The sequence below is a fragment of the Apaloderma vittatum genome, unplaced genomic scaffold, assembly GCF_000703405.1.
Source record: "Apaloderma vittatum isolate BGI_N311 unplaced genomic scaffold, ASM70340v1 scaffold689, whole genome shotgun sequence".
In the NCBI taxonomy this organism is placed as follows: Eukaryota; Metazoa; Chordata; class Aves; order Trogoniformes; family Trogonidae; genus Apaloderma; species Apaloderma vittatum.
Window position 1 is genome coordinate 19,596 of NW_009733323.1, and position 14,107 is coordinate 33,702.

General features: G+C 39.1%; 1 protein-coding gene across 1 annotated transcript in view; it reads left to right on the forward strand.

The window, feature by feature from the left end:
* MEGF10 (multiple EGF-like-domains 10) overlaps positions 1-14,107 on the forward strand; it is a 64,919-nt gene that overhangs the window by 17,255 nt on the left and 33,557 nt on the right. Inside the window, exons 5-8 of the mRNA XM_009875817.1 lie at positions 1,372-1,508; positions 4,900-5,112; positions 11,072-11,246; positions 12,043-12,163. Coding sequence (XP_009874119.1) covers positions 1,372-1,508; positions 4,900-5,112; positions 11,072-11,246; positions 12,043-12,163 — 646 coding nt within the window. The remainder of the gene's footprint in view (positions 1-1,371; positions 1,509-4,899; positions 5,113-11,071; positions 11,247-12,042; positions 12,164-14,107) is intronic.

Genomic DNA, 14,107 nt, shown 5'->3' on the forward strand with positions numbered 1-14,107 from the left:
AGGAATTGACCCCAGAGCTGCAAGTACCTTCCTCTACTAACAGGCTGCCAAATCTGAGTTGGCAAATAATTGGGTAGGAAGGTGATCAAAAGGCTGAAAGGTGATCAAAGCCCAAATAATTTCTTTAAATCTGTTTATAGAGACTATATATCAATAGCATTTGTTAGTAATGCTTTCTATTTAAATGTCTAGTTTGGGAAAAGATCCACATTTCCTGAACTTTTAACTGTCTCATGATAATTAAGATATTGCATTAAGATAACCTATGGTAGAGGTAAATTTTTCACAAGCTAGAGAACATAGCTATAAACGATCATCTCTGAGTGTTTGAATAACACCACTCACCTGACGACCTAAGTGGATTATGGCCATTTCTACTTTTTATTCTGCTTCGTGTTAGAAGAACAAAATTATTGGTCATAGAACAAAAATGTCTGCATAAATTCTTGACTCTCAGTATCTGCCTAAATAGAGTTAATGAAAAATAAAATAGCATATGAATCAACAATGGAAATTTTTTACTACTGTTCGTCTTACTGTTTAACCCTTTGACTAATTTTCCATTCCATGTAGTTATTTAAGCATAACCCTTGGTTGGTTTTAGATTTTCCGTCCTGCAAAATTAAATTTTTCCAGTATAACCTTTTTTGCTTTTCTCGTAAGGATGGCATAAAGTAGCCAGAAATAAATTCTTCAGTATCTTACGTTAGCTGAAATACTTGCGTGTCTTTTGTCTGATGAAATGCCCGTAAATACGTTTTTTCTTGAAACGGCATCTTCAAAGTCTTAAGATCTGATGCTCCCCTCACTACACAGGTGTAATTAATTCCAAGGATGTAAATAGCAGTACAGAAATTTAAAACCCGTTGAAGGGAAGCAGACATCCTACCTAAGCTTTTAAGACATGCTGCTTTCAATAAAATTAGAAACAGCTTTTCCTTTCATTAGAAAAAAAACAACTTATCATAAAGTAGTATAATTGCGGCATTACGGCAATTACTGATTTCTACACGCTACTCGCTGGAGGGCATTTCCGGATGTCTTCATATATACTACTCCTGATAAATAAATTGGGAAGAGCTCGACATCAATTAGTCTTAAATGCCTAAGTGTTTTGACTGTTGCTTAGAGATAGATAGTGTTGTTCATTAGCTTTGGGTTCCAGAATGAAAATCCAGGAAGATTATTCCTCTGGTGCTGGAATGCACCCCACTTTTAAAGCTGGAGAAGAGTCTGGCATTTCCAACATCAGCCCTAGATGAGTGGCACGAGATCTCTTTGATCCTTCTTCATTGCAGACTTTTTTTCCTTGTCCATTCAAGCTGTAATCACAAATGTAATATTAAGATTATTTTTTTTCTGCACACTCAGGGCATGGTTTGTGGTCAGCCTTGTACTGAGGGTCGTTATGGGAAAAACTGTTCCCAGGAGTGCCAGTGCCACAACGGAGGGAACTGTGACTCGGCAACAGGTCAATGCCATTGCAGCCCAGGTTACACAGGGGAACGGTAAGGACAACTATTTTTTTGCCAAAAGAACCTGCAGGGGGTGTGCTACAATGGAGAAAGTTAAGAACCTGGTGGAAAGCGGAATGAAAACGTCTGTGATACGATTCAAAGATTCTTATGGAATGTCCACCGTATCACTGAGCCAGTTCTGGGTCACAGATTAGAAGTGCATGTGTGATTTTCTGATTTTTGAGGAACTGCTTGGTTTCAGGGTTTTCCTGCTATGGCTCTTGCTCTGACAGTGTCTCGTGGGTCTTGAGTGGCTTGCAGAATGACGCAGTTTGGGGAATTTTGAAGGGGTGAGGAGGGAAGCTCCTGGTTTTGTGCAGATGTTTGGCAGACATGATAGCAAGTGAGGCTTGTTTGGTTCCTGTTCAAAGTGAGCCAGATAGAGGGTTGGCTCTTAAAAATATTTCATTCGAATTAAGAAGTGGAGCTTCTTTGGTTTTGACTCAATTGGTAAAAATCATCTTTGGTAGATCAGAAAGATAATACAACAAGACATTTTTTAAGGCAGTGGAAAATGGTGAAAGAAAGGTTTTCCTGCATGCATTATAAACAGCACACAACTCATTTGCTGAAGTCAGCAACAGCTTAATCAGTGGGGTCAATCCGGGAGATCTCAGCCAACAATAGTAGGTATTATAACCATATGCACGTCCCACGCAAGTGTTCACAGGACGTGGCGAGAGCTGTGCCAGACGTAAGAGGAAAAAAGAAACCTTGTGAAGAAGAGAAACAATTAATCCAGAGCCATTTGGATGACAAAATTATATTTGTGTCTGAAGAAACAGTGCAGAAGGTGAGATGGATTTAAAGAGACACAGAAAAGTCAGCTGGGAAATCCGAGGAATGAACTTCTACTCACCGCACTACACTGGTGTTTCTAAAAGCAGGGGTTTTTTTTCGTCTTGGAATTTAAATATGACTTTAATCTGAAATGCCTTACAGACTGCAGCATTTTTATCACTTTTCCAAGTCTGAGCTCCCTCTTTTCTTGCAAAACAGGCTGTATATGCAGTTGTTTGTTTTCTGAGATGCTCCAAGGGCAGGAGTGGGTCAGGAGCAAGGTTGTAGACCTGGCTCTTAATTCATGTCAGTGGACTGGCAAGGGAGGGAGGTGTTACAAGAAATACATGTGCCTTGGCTGAGCTAGGATGTACATACCAGCAGCCAAAAGGATGTTTTTTAAAAGCATTAAGCTGTTTTCCACTTCTGTGTGTAACTTTGGCAGTATTTGTCTAAGATTTCTCAGTGTGGTGCTGACTCCTGGAACTTCATCATGCAGCAAGAGGACTTCTAAAGTATGTAACAGTTTCTGGGTGATCTGGGTTAAAACAAGGGAATCTAGTTTAAACTACCTTTTAAATTCTTTTGCCTAGTACTTTTTGATCAATAGCTTTCATCACCATGAAGTGGAAAAGGGTCTTGCAGAATATGATGAGGATGCAAGTAAAAAAAAATCACAAGGTTAAATTTTGTTTGATGTGGCTGGGATTCCTGATTGTCGTTTGCAGAGAAGTCATCTAAAATTTGTTTTTGTAGCTTCATTAGGAAACATTAAAATAGGGCTATTAGCTCTATTGTTATACTACACCTCTGAAGGTGAAGGTATTTTATTGTTAGTTTCAGTCAGGGCAGACTTAAGAATACCTTGAAGCTTCTGGATAACAGTGTCAGATTGTGGCAAATAACGCAGAAGAATGAAATGAATGTGTATATACATTTTACATCAGAGGGCTCTGCTAAATTCTCTTATATTTTGCAGTACCTTGTATCATGTATCTTTGTAGTCATCCTGTAATAAATCACCACTCATACAAAAAAAAAAGGAAAAAAGCCAAGAATTTAAGAAAAAAAGGAAGGAGACCACCAAGGAAATTCTTTTGTAGAACTGGGGAAATGAGCAGTTTATAAAATCGTAATGCCATTAATAATGTGCCACATTATCAAGTAATACTTGTGCTGTCTGCAACTTGGTACCCAAATTTCAGATATGTGCCTGATACCACCTCTTGAATTCACAGCACACCTCAGGACTTCAATGTCAGCATGTTCTGGCCCTAAAGCTTTGGGATTTAGCTGTGTTGGGTTTTTGTCGGTGTCAACATAGTTCAGAATTTATATTGAAGAATACAGGTATTTCCCCAGCACATAAGCTATGAAGTGTTATCAGTGTTGACTCTGAGGCATGAACCTGTTGAGCTGAGAGGTCTGTTCTCATACGTATAATCAAATACCTAAGCGCACTTAGTGCTGGAGCCTTTAGTAATGCTGTAGTAGTAACAGCATTCAGAATTTTAACAATTCGGTTATGAAACACAGAGAACTTAAAGCTGAAAAGAGCACTGGTGTTGTAGCTCTTAAATACCTCACCAGATAAAATTGCCAACCAGAAACTCATTAGTAAATGAATTGCAAGTTTTAGAAGCAGGACACCGAAGATTGTCTTTTAGTAGCCAGGCTGAACAGGTAAACATGCAGTCTAATCCTTAGGTTAAATAATATCTTTCCTATGTGAAAAAATCAGGAAATAAGACTGTTAGCTTAAGTAGCTATATTCTAAAAGCTCTGTGAATAAAAGAGGAAAAGTTTGGTAAAAAAGTCTCTTTATAGGATTTATTTTCCTTAAGGAACATCAAAAATCATCTCTACTTTCCCATATGGCTTAAGCTCAAGCCTTTACTAATTTTCACTTTCATCTATTAGAAAAGTCTGATGAAAAGAAGCGGGTTGGGTTCCTGAAGGATTTTTCTGTGTCACCTCATATATTTTTGAAGGGCAAAATCAACAACAATCATGACAGAAAACAGATTTAGAATTAAATTCTGAAAAGAAAGGTATTCTGGAGACATCATGTGTTTGGAAACACAATTAGAAAATATTCTTGTCAGAGACTGCTGAGCATCATTGCCAAGGAACTTCCTGGCCTGAGCATCTGCAGGATGTGAGTGTCTGCTGGCTGTTCACACTATTGCTAAGTGGGGAATCTAGATCACTTAAAAAAGTTAGAGAGGATGTCTTTAGAAATGAAATACTTGGAAATATATTCCTTCACATGTCAGGTCTAGTTTAAGAGGGCTTGGTTTTGTTCTTGATGCTGAGTGTGAAGGGCAATGATCTGTGTATGGACGTTGTCTACTGTGTTGGAGAGAAGTAAGACCTTTTCCAAAGGAATTTGCAGAGCCAGTGTTTTTAAGCCTGTCTAGCTGAGCAGCAAAAGAAACCAGAGAAGCAGGCACTTTAAAATATGAAGTTGTAGAAATTCCTGCTCTACTTAAGAGATGGACCAGTATAAGAGATTCCTCATAAACCATACTTACCATAAATCTCCAAAAGCTGTAGTTTATGGGAAACAAAACTATTTTTCATTTCTTGGTTTTTCTTACAGATGCCAAGATGAGTGTCCAGTGGGAACGTACGGACTGCAGTGTGCTGAGACCTGCAAGTGTATGAATGGTGGGAAATGTTACCATATTAGTGGAGCCTGTCTCTGTGAACCAGGTTACACTGGAGAACACTGTGAAACAAGACTTTGCCCTGAGGGAATTTATGGTCTCAAGTGTGATAAGAAGTGTCCCTGCCACATGCCCAATACCTGGAGGTAGGCTTTACACCCTTTAACCTGTTTTCTTTTTCCAGATAAAACATAGAAATAAAAATATAATCTGAAAATAAATACTTCCTGATCTTTCTAGTATGTTGGTGCAAGCTGAAGCAGCTAAAGACTTGCAGCTAAAGACTTGATATTCTCTAACCACATCAAGAAAGTGAATGTCAACCCAAAAGAGCTTCTGAATCTTAGTGCTTACAACTGTATTTGATCTTAATATTCATTGTTATATTTGGTCTCTGACCCATAAAATAAATATGAAATAGCATGACCTTTGTTTATATTTACCATATGAATAAATTATTTTATTGTTCATCATATAAAGTCAGTATACCTCATAAATTCCTCACATATTCTGGTATGCTGTGGATGAGAAGTCGCTGAATTGAAATCAGTGGATGGATAGTCTTACAAGTCAGACATGAGGAGAAAATCCATTGCTCTTTCTCATATATAAGAATTGGGCTAGGTGGCTTCTGAAGCCTTACCAATTGTAAATCTAGGCTTCAAAAATACTTTTTTTTGGTCATTTAAATGATTTTTCTAGAAAGCAGGTAAAATCTGATCCCTGGAAATCAAATGAAAATAGTTTTCCAGTTGGCTTACCTTTTGCCATCACTCATTATTCAGGTGGTAATAAGTTTTGAGTTTTGTGTGTCTGTGGGTTTTATAGTGTTTTGGCATATTGTTATGAAAATCTAAGAACTAGCTGGAGAGAAACCTTCAGCGGTGAAGGAGGAATGTCAGATGTCAGTCAAGGCGAGCCAACATATTATAGAATAATTCTGAACAGCTTTCTTTTGTTACAAAACACAGTTCTGATTAAATACTTTGATCACAGTGTGTTCGCCTACATATTCACTTACACTTAATTGCATTACTAGTCACAGTACCTGAGATCAGGTTTGTGAGCATAACCTAGATTTTTTGCTCCTGAAAATAGCTGTAAAAGAAATTGCAGAAACTATTGACTGTTGCATAAAATGCTGTATATTATATATAAAATGTACTTTCCCTCATAGATAAAAGAAAAGCCTTTAGTCAGAATTCAGTGGTGATGTTAAAGCACTTAAGCACATGCATGGAAATACCTATTCTATTGGGCCTCTGTGAAAAATTACTTTGTGGGTTGTCTGACTTTTTCACCATACCTTTCATTGACAAACCATTTGACAGCAAACGGAATTCTTTCCCCTTTCCATTCATATGCTTTTACAGTTAAGAGCTTCCACTTCTGTTTATCTCATTTATTTGAAAGTCTTTTGAAAAGGTACAGATTTTTTGACACAAAATCAAGCAATTCTTTCTTTGGTCATTGCATTCAAGAATAAATAGCACCACAATTCTGACCTGTAACTTTATGCTAGTAGACCATATACTACTGTATTATGAATTATGGTTAGCTGCTTTCCTGAAAATTTGTCTCCAGACTGCTGTAGCAGCCTTGTTTGGCAGGAACACATTACACTGTATAGTATTTCTGATATTAGAGGGATTACTTCTGATTCATGTTCAACACAGCTGTTCCTTCATTTATACCATTGGAAGACAGCTTGTGGTCAAATCAGACCACAAATGTTCACATGTAAACAGCAGCATATGGCTGGTCTTTTTTTGAACGTTTCCCCCTCTGTGTTAGAAGGAACTTAACAGTCCTTTAGGTGTGGGAGTGTATTTGCAAGGGCATAGTGTTCTGTGAGGAAAACAAAGGTTTTCATTACTTCCCAAGTGTATTATTCATATATAGGTTCGTACCCCTGGGTCAGGAAGTGGTTAAGGCCACCACATAACAGAAATCAAAGGGCATCTGAGTAATGATACAGAAGACGAGGCTCCCTGCTGGCACTTCACGCTTTTGAGAATCTTTTGAGAAGTCAGTTCTGTCTGGCTTGTCTTGTGTCTCTTTCTAAATATCAGTCAGCCAGGAGACAACCTTGTGAGCTCATAGCGGAGTATCCTCATGCCTGACCTGCCTGCCACAAGTACTGTTTGGACTGGCTGTAGCCAAATGATCTACTTTGTAACGCTAACCCAGTAAGCAGCAATCTGACCACCGGTAATCCCATGGCCCAAACGAAAGCGGTACAATTCCGTCTTGAAATACACTTTGTGTGTCTGTTATGTCTAGGGTTCTGTTATGACTTCTAGGGGCCTTGATATTATAAAAGATGTTTTCTTCTGGATACAAGCACTCATTTCAATATCCTTGACAAGAAGCTATTGGTAGGGTTAGAGATCTAGGTTACTACCTGCATACTTTGTATTCATAGATATGGAAATGAACTAAAGGCTAGTTAAAAAATACTTAGCACCAAAAGGCATTGCTGTAAAGTATGTGTATGTAAGTTGCAAGAAGTAAGGGTCTAGCCGTTTTCTCCAAGTACTTAAAGGTGCAAAAACGTTATGATACCTCATAGTTCAAAAATGTATACATGTGTTTATTACTGTTTTATGATCTGAGGAAATTCCATCAAAACAGCTTTGGCAATAATTCACAATTTGCATTTTGGGTAGCCTAAGCTACAAGTGTTTGGCTGCTGCTGCTGGTTGATGGCAGTTCCTGGGGATGAAAGGCAACTCTGCCCTTGTTCTCGGTTGTATCAGCAGCCTTTTATTAAACACTTCATAAAGAGTTAGATATAGCTACAATTGAGAAATTTTATTCTTTCTGAGAGGTCCAGAGGACAGCAGCAGGCAATGAATCTCTTGTGCCAAGAGTTTTTATGCAAATGGTTCTTCTCTATTGCATGTTTTGATGTATAAGAAAGGACGTGAGCTAGAGTGCATACCAGACACAGGCCTCTGTTCTCTGTGACTAGGTGACACTATCGATTTTTCCCATTTTAGTTCATAGTCAAAAATAAAACTAGAGTGAGCACTTGCTGGCTGGGACTTGAGCTGCACAAAGCACGTTTCCTCAGTGAGGCACAACAGCAGCAGTGTGAGCTGGTATGAGCAAACCCACATGTTCCTGCCACTTCCATCCACAGCTCGTGGGTCTTACAGAAACTCGTTTGCAGGAACAAGTGAAAAAGGCCTTGATCTGCCTTCATCACACTGTCACTGCATTTTATACTGGAATGTTCTTCTAGCCTAAAATACTTCTAGGCTGGGTTTTGTTATGCCCTTGCTCAAAGGACACCTGATGATCATTCAGAAAATGCAAAAAAGGTGGACTGCAGCTGCATAGTTATCTGGATGGTTTACAAAGGGTATTTGTTACACCTGTGTTAAAGCACATGCACTGGTTTCAAGCTGATGTCCAAGCTGAATTCAAGATGTCACTGTTGCTTTTCTTCTTGTAAGGTCTTTTTGGTGATCTTCCACCACTGCTTCACAGCTGTAGGTAAGATCAGCCAGAGTCATTCTGTAGCACCAATTAACTTGGTGTAGTTCAGGTTGGAATTAGGGTTTATTCATCACATAGGCTCTGAAGAGTTTTCTTTTGTCTCATGTTTTTTCTGAGATAAAGAGTCTAGGGTTAAGTGGAATTTTGTGGTTTAATACATATGATTAGTTCATATAGTCTAGGTGTATTTTTTAAGTCCAGATGAGAGCATCTTGCAATTTTGCATTCTTCTAATGGATTTGTGTGTATGTGCACAAGAGGTTTTCATGGAGACTTTACATTGCGTAGGATGCTACAGAATTTAGTTGGATATTGTAATAGTGAAACACCTACAAAAATCCTATGAAAATCATCAAGTTCACCTAAGTCCTTCAAATATAAAATATTAACCTCCCATAAGCTTTTTTTTGTCTCTGTACCACGTAAAGTTGTATTTCCAGAAAGCGTGAGCAAAAGACCAAGAGTAAAAGCAGATGTACCAGCAGTACCTCTTAACATCTCTTTATTTCCCTATCTTAATATATAAATCTTATTGCCAATTAAACTAACTGTGTGAGAACCCATCAAAAAGCTTCACAAGTGCTCCAGCTTCCTACATCTAATTACAAATTACGGAATACTAATTTTGGTGCCAATCAATATATGTGCAAGTATGCCTTAGTAACACTCACTGGGGGGTACAGAATATCAATGCCTCTGCTTCATACCCAGTGCTCGCTCGTTCGTGTTCTGTCCCGCTCCTAAGAGGTAAAAATGCATCAACAAACAGCCAAAACTAGACAACACTGGGATTTATATCTTAAAATGAGAGTACACCTGATTTTATGTTATAAATGTATTCTAATTAATATACTAATGACTGCTATACTGTGGGTTGAAAAACCTCTTCATGTTCCCTGCTCTGTATTCTTCAGCTGATAAGAACTATGGGAACTGGATGCAAAATGCCACAAGGTGCCTACAGGAAGTTAGAAACAAGGGACAAATCTGATGGTCTTGCTGCATCATATGTTTTCATAATTTTGCATGTATTTTATATGAGCATAGTTCCATTTCAGCTTATTTCATGGCAGGTATACTTACAACTGAAAAAATAACCAAGACTGTTGACTATGAACACCATCAGTTTTGAACCATTTCTGCATATCGCTTAGCTGAAAAGACCTTTCCTCTCACTTTATGTAAACTAGATTAATACTGTCAAGGAGATTTAATATCTTCAGGACCAATATTCTTATGATGTCGTACTGTATGCAATAATATAGAGAGAGCAGAATGCATAATGACATTCCACCTTTATAATTTGTGTTTTCCCTCATCAGCAGTATGTTGTCAGTTGGTTGCATTCGGCAGTTGAAAACGCTTAGTTTGACAAGAGTAGTCCTCAAGTCCAAAAGCAGTTGCAACTAATACTGCATTCCCTTGTTATGTTGCAACTTTTTCAGAGACTATTGTTAATTATAGCACGTAGAAGTGCTGTAAGTGTCTTTTTTCAAACTCTCAAATGGTTAGAAAAATACTGGAGCTCAAGAACCCCCATATACAAGGAGTCAGCAAATCTTGCAAAATCGGGCTCTTGTCGTGGGTCATTTAATGCGTCTGGATGAAGGCACATTTTTTTTCCCAGAACACTTAAAGGAACTTCAATCAGTGGCAGACAAGTATCTTTAAACAGTCTTCCTATTGTAAATATATTGGATTTGGATATTAAGGCTTTCCTTTGGTGTGAATTAAGCAAGTGCTTTGTCTGCCAGAATGCTACAGAGTACCCCATTGTGTCCACTTCTCCAGCACATATATCTTTGCACAGCTGATGAGGTCCATTTGTTATGAGGCAACAGCTGCCTGACTGGCTCCTCAATGAAACTGCTGTTCCAGGTAGGGACAGCTGGTCTGCCACCAGGTATGGCCAACACAGGGGAGATACTCTCCAGAAGGTCACTGCTCTGATGATATATCTGACTTCTGCCCAATGCAAGTGATTTTGTGTCATTCTAAGAATGATGCCACTTGCCCTCTTTTCAACCACCAATTTAAAGAAAAGAGTGTGCCTGCTTCAAATTGGGTGCTGTGTTACTATTTTGTGTTGGATGCTGTGCTATTTTACCAAAGCATCATATTTCTCAGACAGTATGCTGCTGTGTTTGGGCAGTGTTATGAAAATGATCCTCTTGTGTTTGGAGTGGAAGCCTAACAATACGCTTTTGGGGAAATCAATGGTTTTATCACCTTAATATTTGTAACCATGGACATCTATTTTATGCTAAAAAGTGTGTGTCACATAGGTTTCTTTTCAATCAGCTACAGAAAGAATGGTACCTTTTATTTTCTTTCCACGCCCTCCCAAAATGTCTACATGTCGTATGACATTAGATTTCTTAATTGGCATGCGTTTATATATTCTTAATTGGCATGCATTTATATATACATATACAGAACCCTTTTCTTTTTGGTCTGGGGAATAAAACCATCTCTATGCATAGCATGTAAGATCCTTTATGCAACCTATCTATAACAGCGTTTTATTCTCTGAAAGAAAAAAAGAAAAATTGATGTCACATTTAGTCCTGAATTATTTATCCTTTCCTCCCCTCCTGGCAGCTGTCATCCTATGTCTGGGGAATGCTCCTGCAAGCCTGGCTGGTCTGGGCTCTACTGCAACGAGACATGTTCCCCCGGATTCTATGGCAAGTCATGTCAGCAGATCTGCAGCTGCCAAAATGGTGCTGACTGTGATAGTGTGACTGGAAAATGCACCTGTGCCCCAGGATTTAAGGTAAGTAAATCTCACTTACACAGTCTGTTATCGAGTCCACTGCCTACAGTTGAGTGCCAAATCCTTCAAGATGCCAGTGTCCTTTCTCCACCAGAGAGGTAAGGATATTTAGGTAGCACTGGCTGTGTTGTAAGGCCCTAAAAAGGCAAAATTTGTGATTACTTCTCAGTACTGATACAAAGCCATTTCAGGAACAAAAAGTTAGTTGCTTTACAAGACATTGGTAAGAATGAGAGTGTGCTAATGAGGTGTAAATAAAGGGAGGAATGATACGTTTCAGTCATTATGGTGTTGTGCCAACTCCTCATGCTCCATCTGGAGAAACTCTAGACAAGACAGACAAGACTGTTCTGCAGCTTTCACAAGTTTGCTGTTACCTGTGTGTTGAATGCTAATCTAACACAGAAAACATTTTACGGTGTGATGTTCTTCTAGGAGTAGTAACTGTGAAAACTTTAGAAACATTAATTTTAAAAAATATTTTACATATCCACGTTACTTTCCATTAAACTACTGTCTTAATTGTGGTTTGGTTTTGTAAAAGGCTTCCTTATTACTGAAAATACTCTCCACTGATCTGAGTACTGTTATCTGTGTGGCCTGAGCTCTCATAGCAACTAACAGAAAACTAATGCTTGAAGGACTACCTCTGCCGTAAGTTCAGGATAACTTAGTAACAGCCTAGGACAGCTGTGCAGTGTATGTTTTCTGGCTTTTGCAGCACCTGAGTCTCTCGTGTAATTTATTAGTTGTATAGTCTGAAGCTCCTCAAAGACTCATTTTTTGTATAATTCAGGGTGCTACTTGTGGTACTCCTTGTCTTCCTGGGACATATGGAGTAAACTGTTCATCTGTGTGCAACTGCAAAAATGAAGCCATCTGTTCACCAGTGGATGGTTCTTGTGCCTGCAAAGCAGGTAAGTGTCTCTTAATTTACGTTTTCTGTAACCACAAACTTAAATTGAGCTTTTGAAGTAGAGAGGAAGAAAGAAACTTTATAAAAGCAGACCACTCTGAAGGCCATATCATTAGATACTTTATCCTTTTGCTGCTTCAGAAGGCAAAAACTAGGAAAATGTCTGCTCAGAGAAGAGTGTGCAAACCTCACGTTCATGTTTCCTCAATGCAGTTCTCAGTGGGCTGAGTACCGTGGCTGGGTGAATTACTAGTGTTTACCCTGAGATAGGCCACCATTTGTCTCTTGCGGCAGTGCTACGGTCTGCTAGAAGGACTGCTGGTGTGCCACACACCTGACATCAGCCTCCCTAGTTACAATACGTAGCTGTGTTGCCCTTCGGCCTCAGTGAGCATCATTTCTGGCTGCTGCCCTCACCCCTCTCAGCACCACAGAGGCACAGACTTCTTCCTGCCGGTGTAGCACTGACATTGATACCTACTTCCAATTTTTTTTTCTATTCAAATACTATTTTCTTCAGCAATTCCATGAGAAAACCTTGCCTATTGCCATTCCTAGCCTGTGCCTTGTGCTGTTCCCTGTTTTCCTGTGAGAAACTTTCTGAATCTCCCAAGATAGGTGCAAGTGGACTTACACTCCTCAACCTCTCTGCCTGGCTCTCTCCTCCCAACAGCAGTTTCGATGGTCAGTGTACCTCCACCAGAAACTGTATGTGCCTGTCCACCTCTCCATCTCCAAGCAGTACATGCCTTTGGCTGGAACAAAGCTCAGACATCCTCCAGCACTGGTTCTGCAGAGATCTTTTCCCGTATTAAGGTCTGCAGGTCCACGTGGTGTTCCTCTTCAACACAAAACATGCTGCTAAGCTCCACTTGAAGATCTGCTCTTGCAGCACACCTGTTCTCTTTTTCACTTCTCCTGTGAGGAAGAATTTAAAGTCCGTTGTCCCCCAGCTGTGATGCTGGATTGCTGAGAAGAGGGAGCAGCAGGCTATTGAAGGCTGCCAAGCAAATATGCCCAGTCTTTGTCATAGTCCCCCCTCTCTAAGAGTGTTTCTCTAAAAATAAGTGAAGGTTGGGAGTGGGGGAGACACATTAGAGTTACCTAGACAAATAGTCACTAAATTTGTCAGGGACTGATACAATGAAAGCAGTTGTGTAGCGAGTGTGGAGAATATCCAGTTTCTACTCTTGTCAGAGGCAGTGGACCTCATTTACCTCGGCTGACAGCTAAGTAGCTACTGCTAAGTAGCTAGATAATGAGAAGAAAAGTTATTCCCTGAGCTGTGCAAAATCCAATATTCTTGTGCAACATGCAGTTTTAGTTATACTGTGATGAAAAAAGGCAGCAAATGGTGAAATTAAACTAAAACCAGATATGTGTCATGTAAAAGAAGGAAATTCATACATCCTGGAAAGATGCTTGAGACAAAATGTCTCAATTTTCTTGTGTATATTATAGCATTTTTTCCTGAAATGACCTCTAAATTTGAAGTTATCAATCCAGGGCACGAGGCAGCTTTATTTCAATACATGTGTTTTGCATAGTCTATCGATTAGGCTTAGCGCAAAATTACTTTTCCTTTTGCTTACTGTAAACAAGGTACAAAATTAGAAACTTGACTTGTGTCATTGCTGATGGTAACATATGACTGGCTCACACTGTTTCTCTTGTATCCAATAGATGATCACTTTTAAAAAAATCTATCTACATGTCAGGCGCAATCAGGGGTGAATGCTGCATTTTAGAACTATTTTCCATTATGTTCTTTATTTGTATTTGGACAGAAGTACGGAAATAACCTAAAAGGTTTTCCATGTATCCTTGCAGAAATCAACTTAAGCACTGCTTTTATGTTTCCTATTTTTCTGTGTCTGAGATTTCTGTTAAAACCGTATGGCAGAACTGATTGCATTGAACTCTTGTGGAAGAAGGCAGTAGCTTA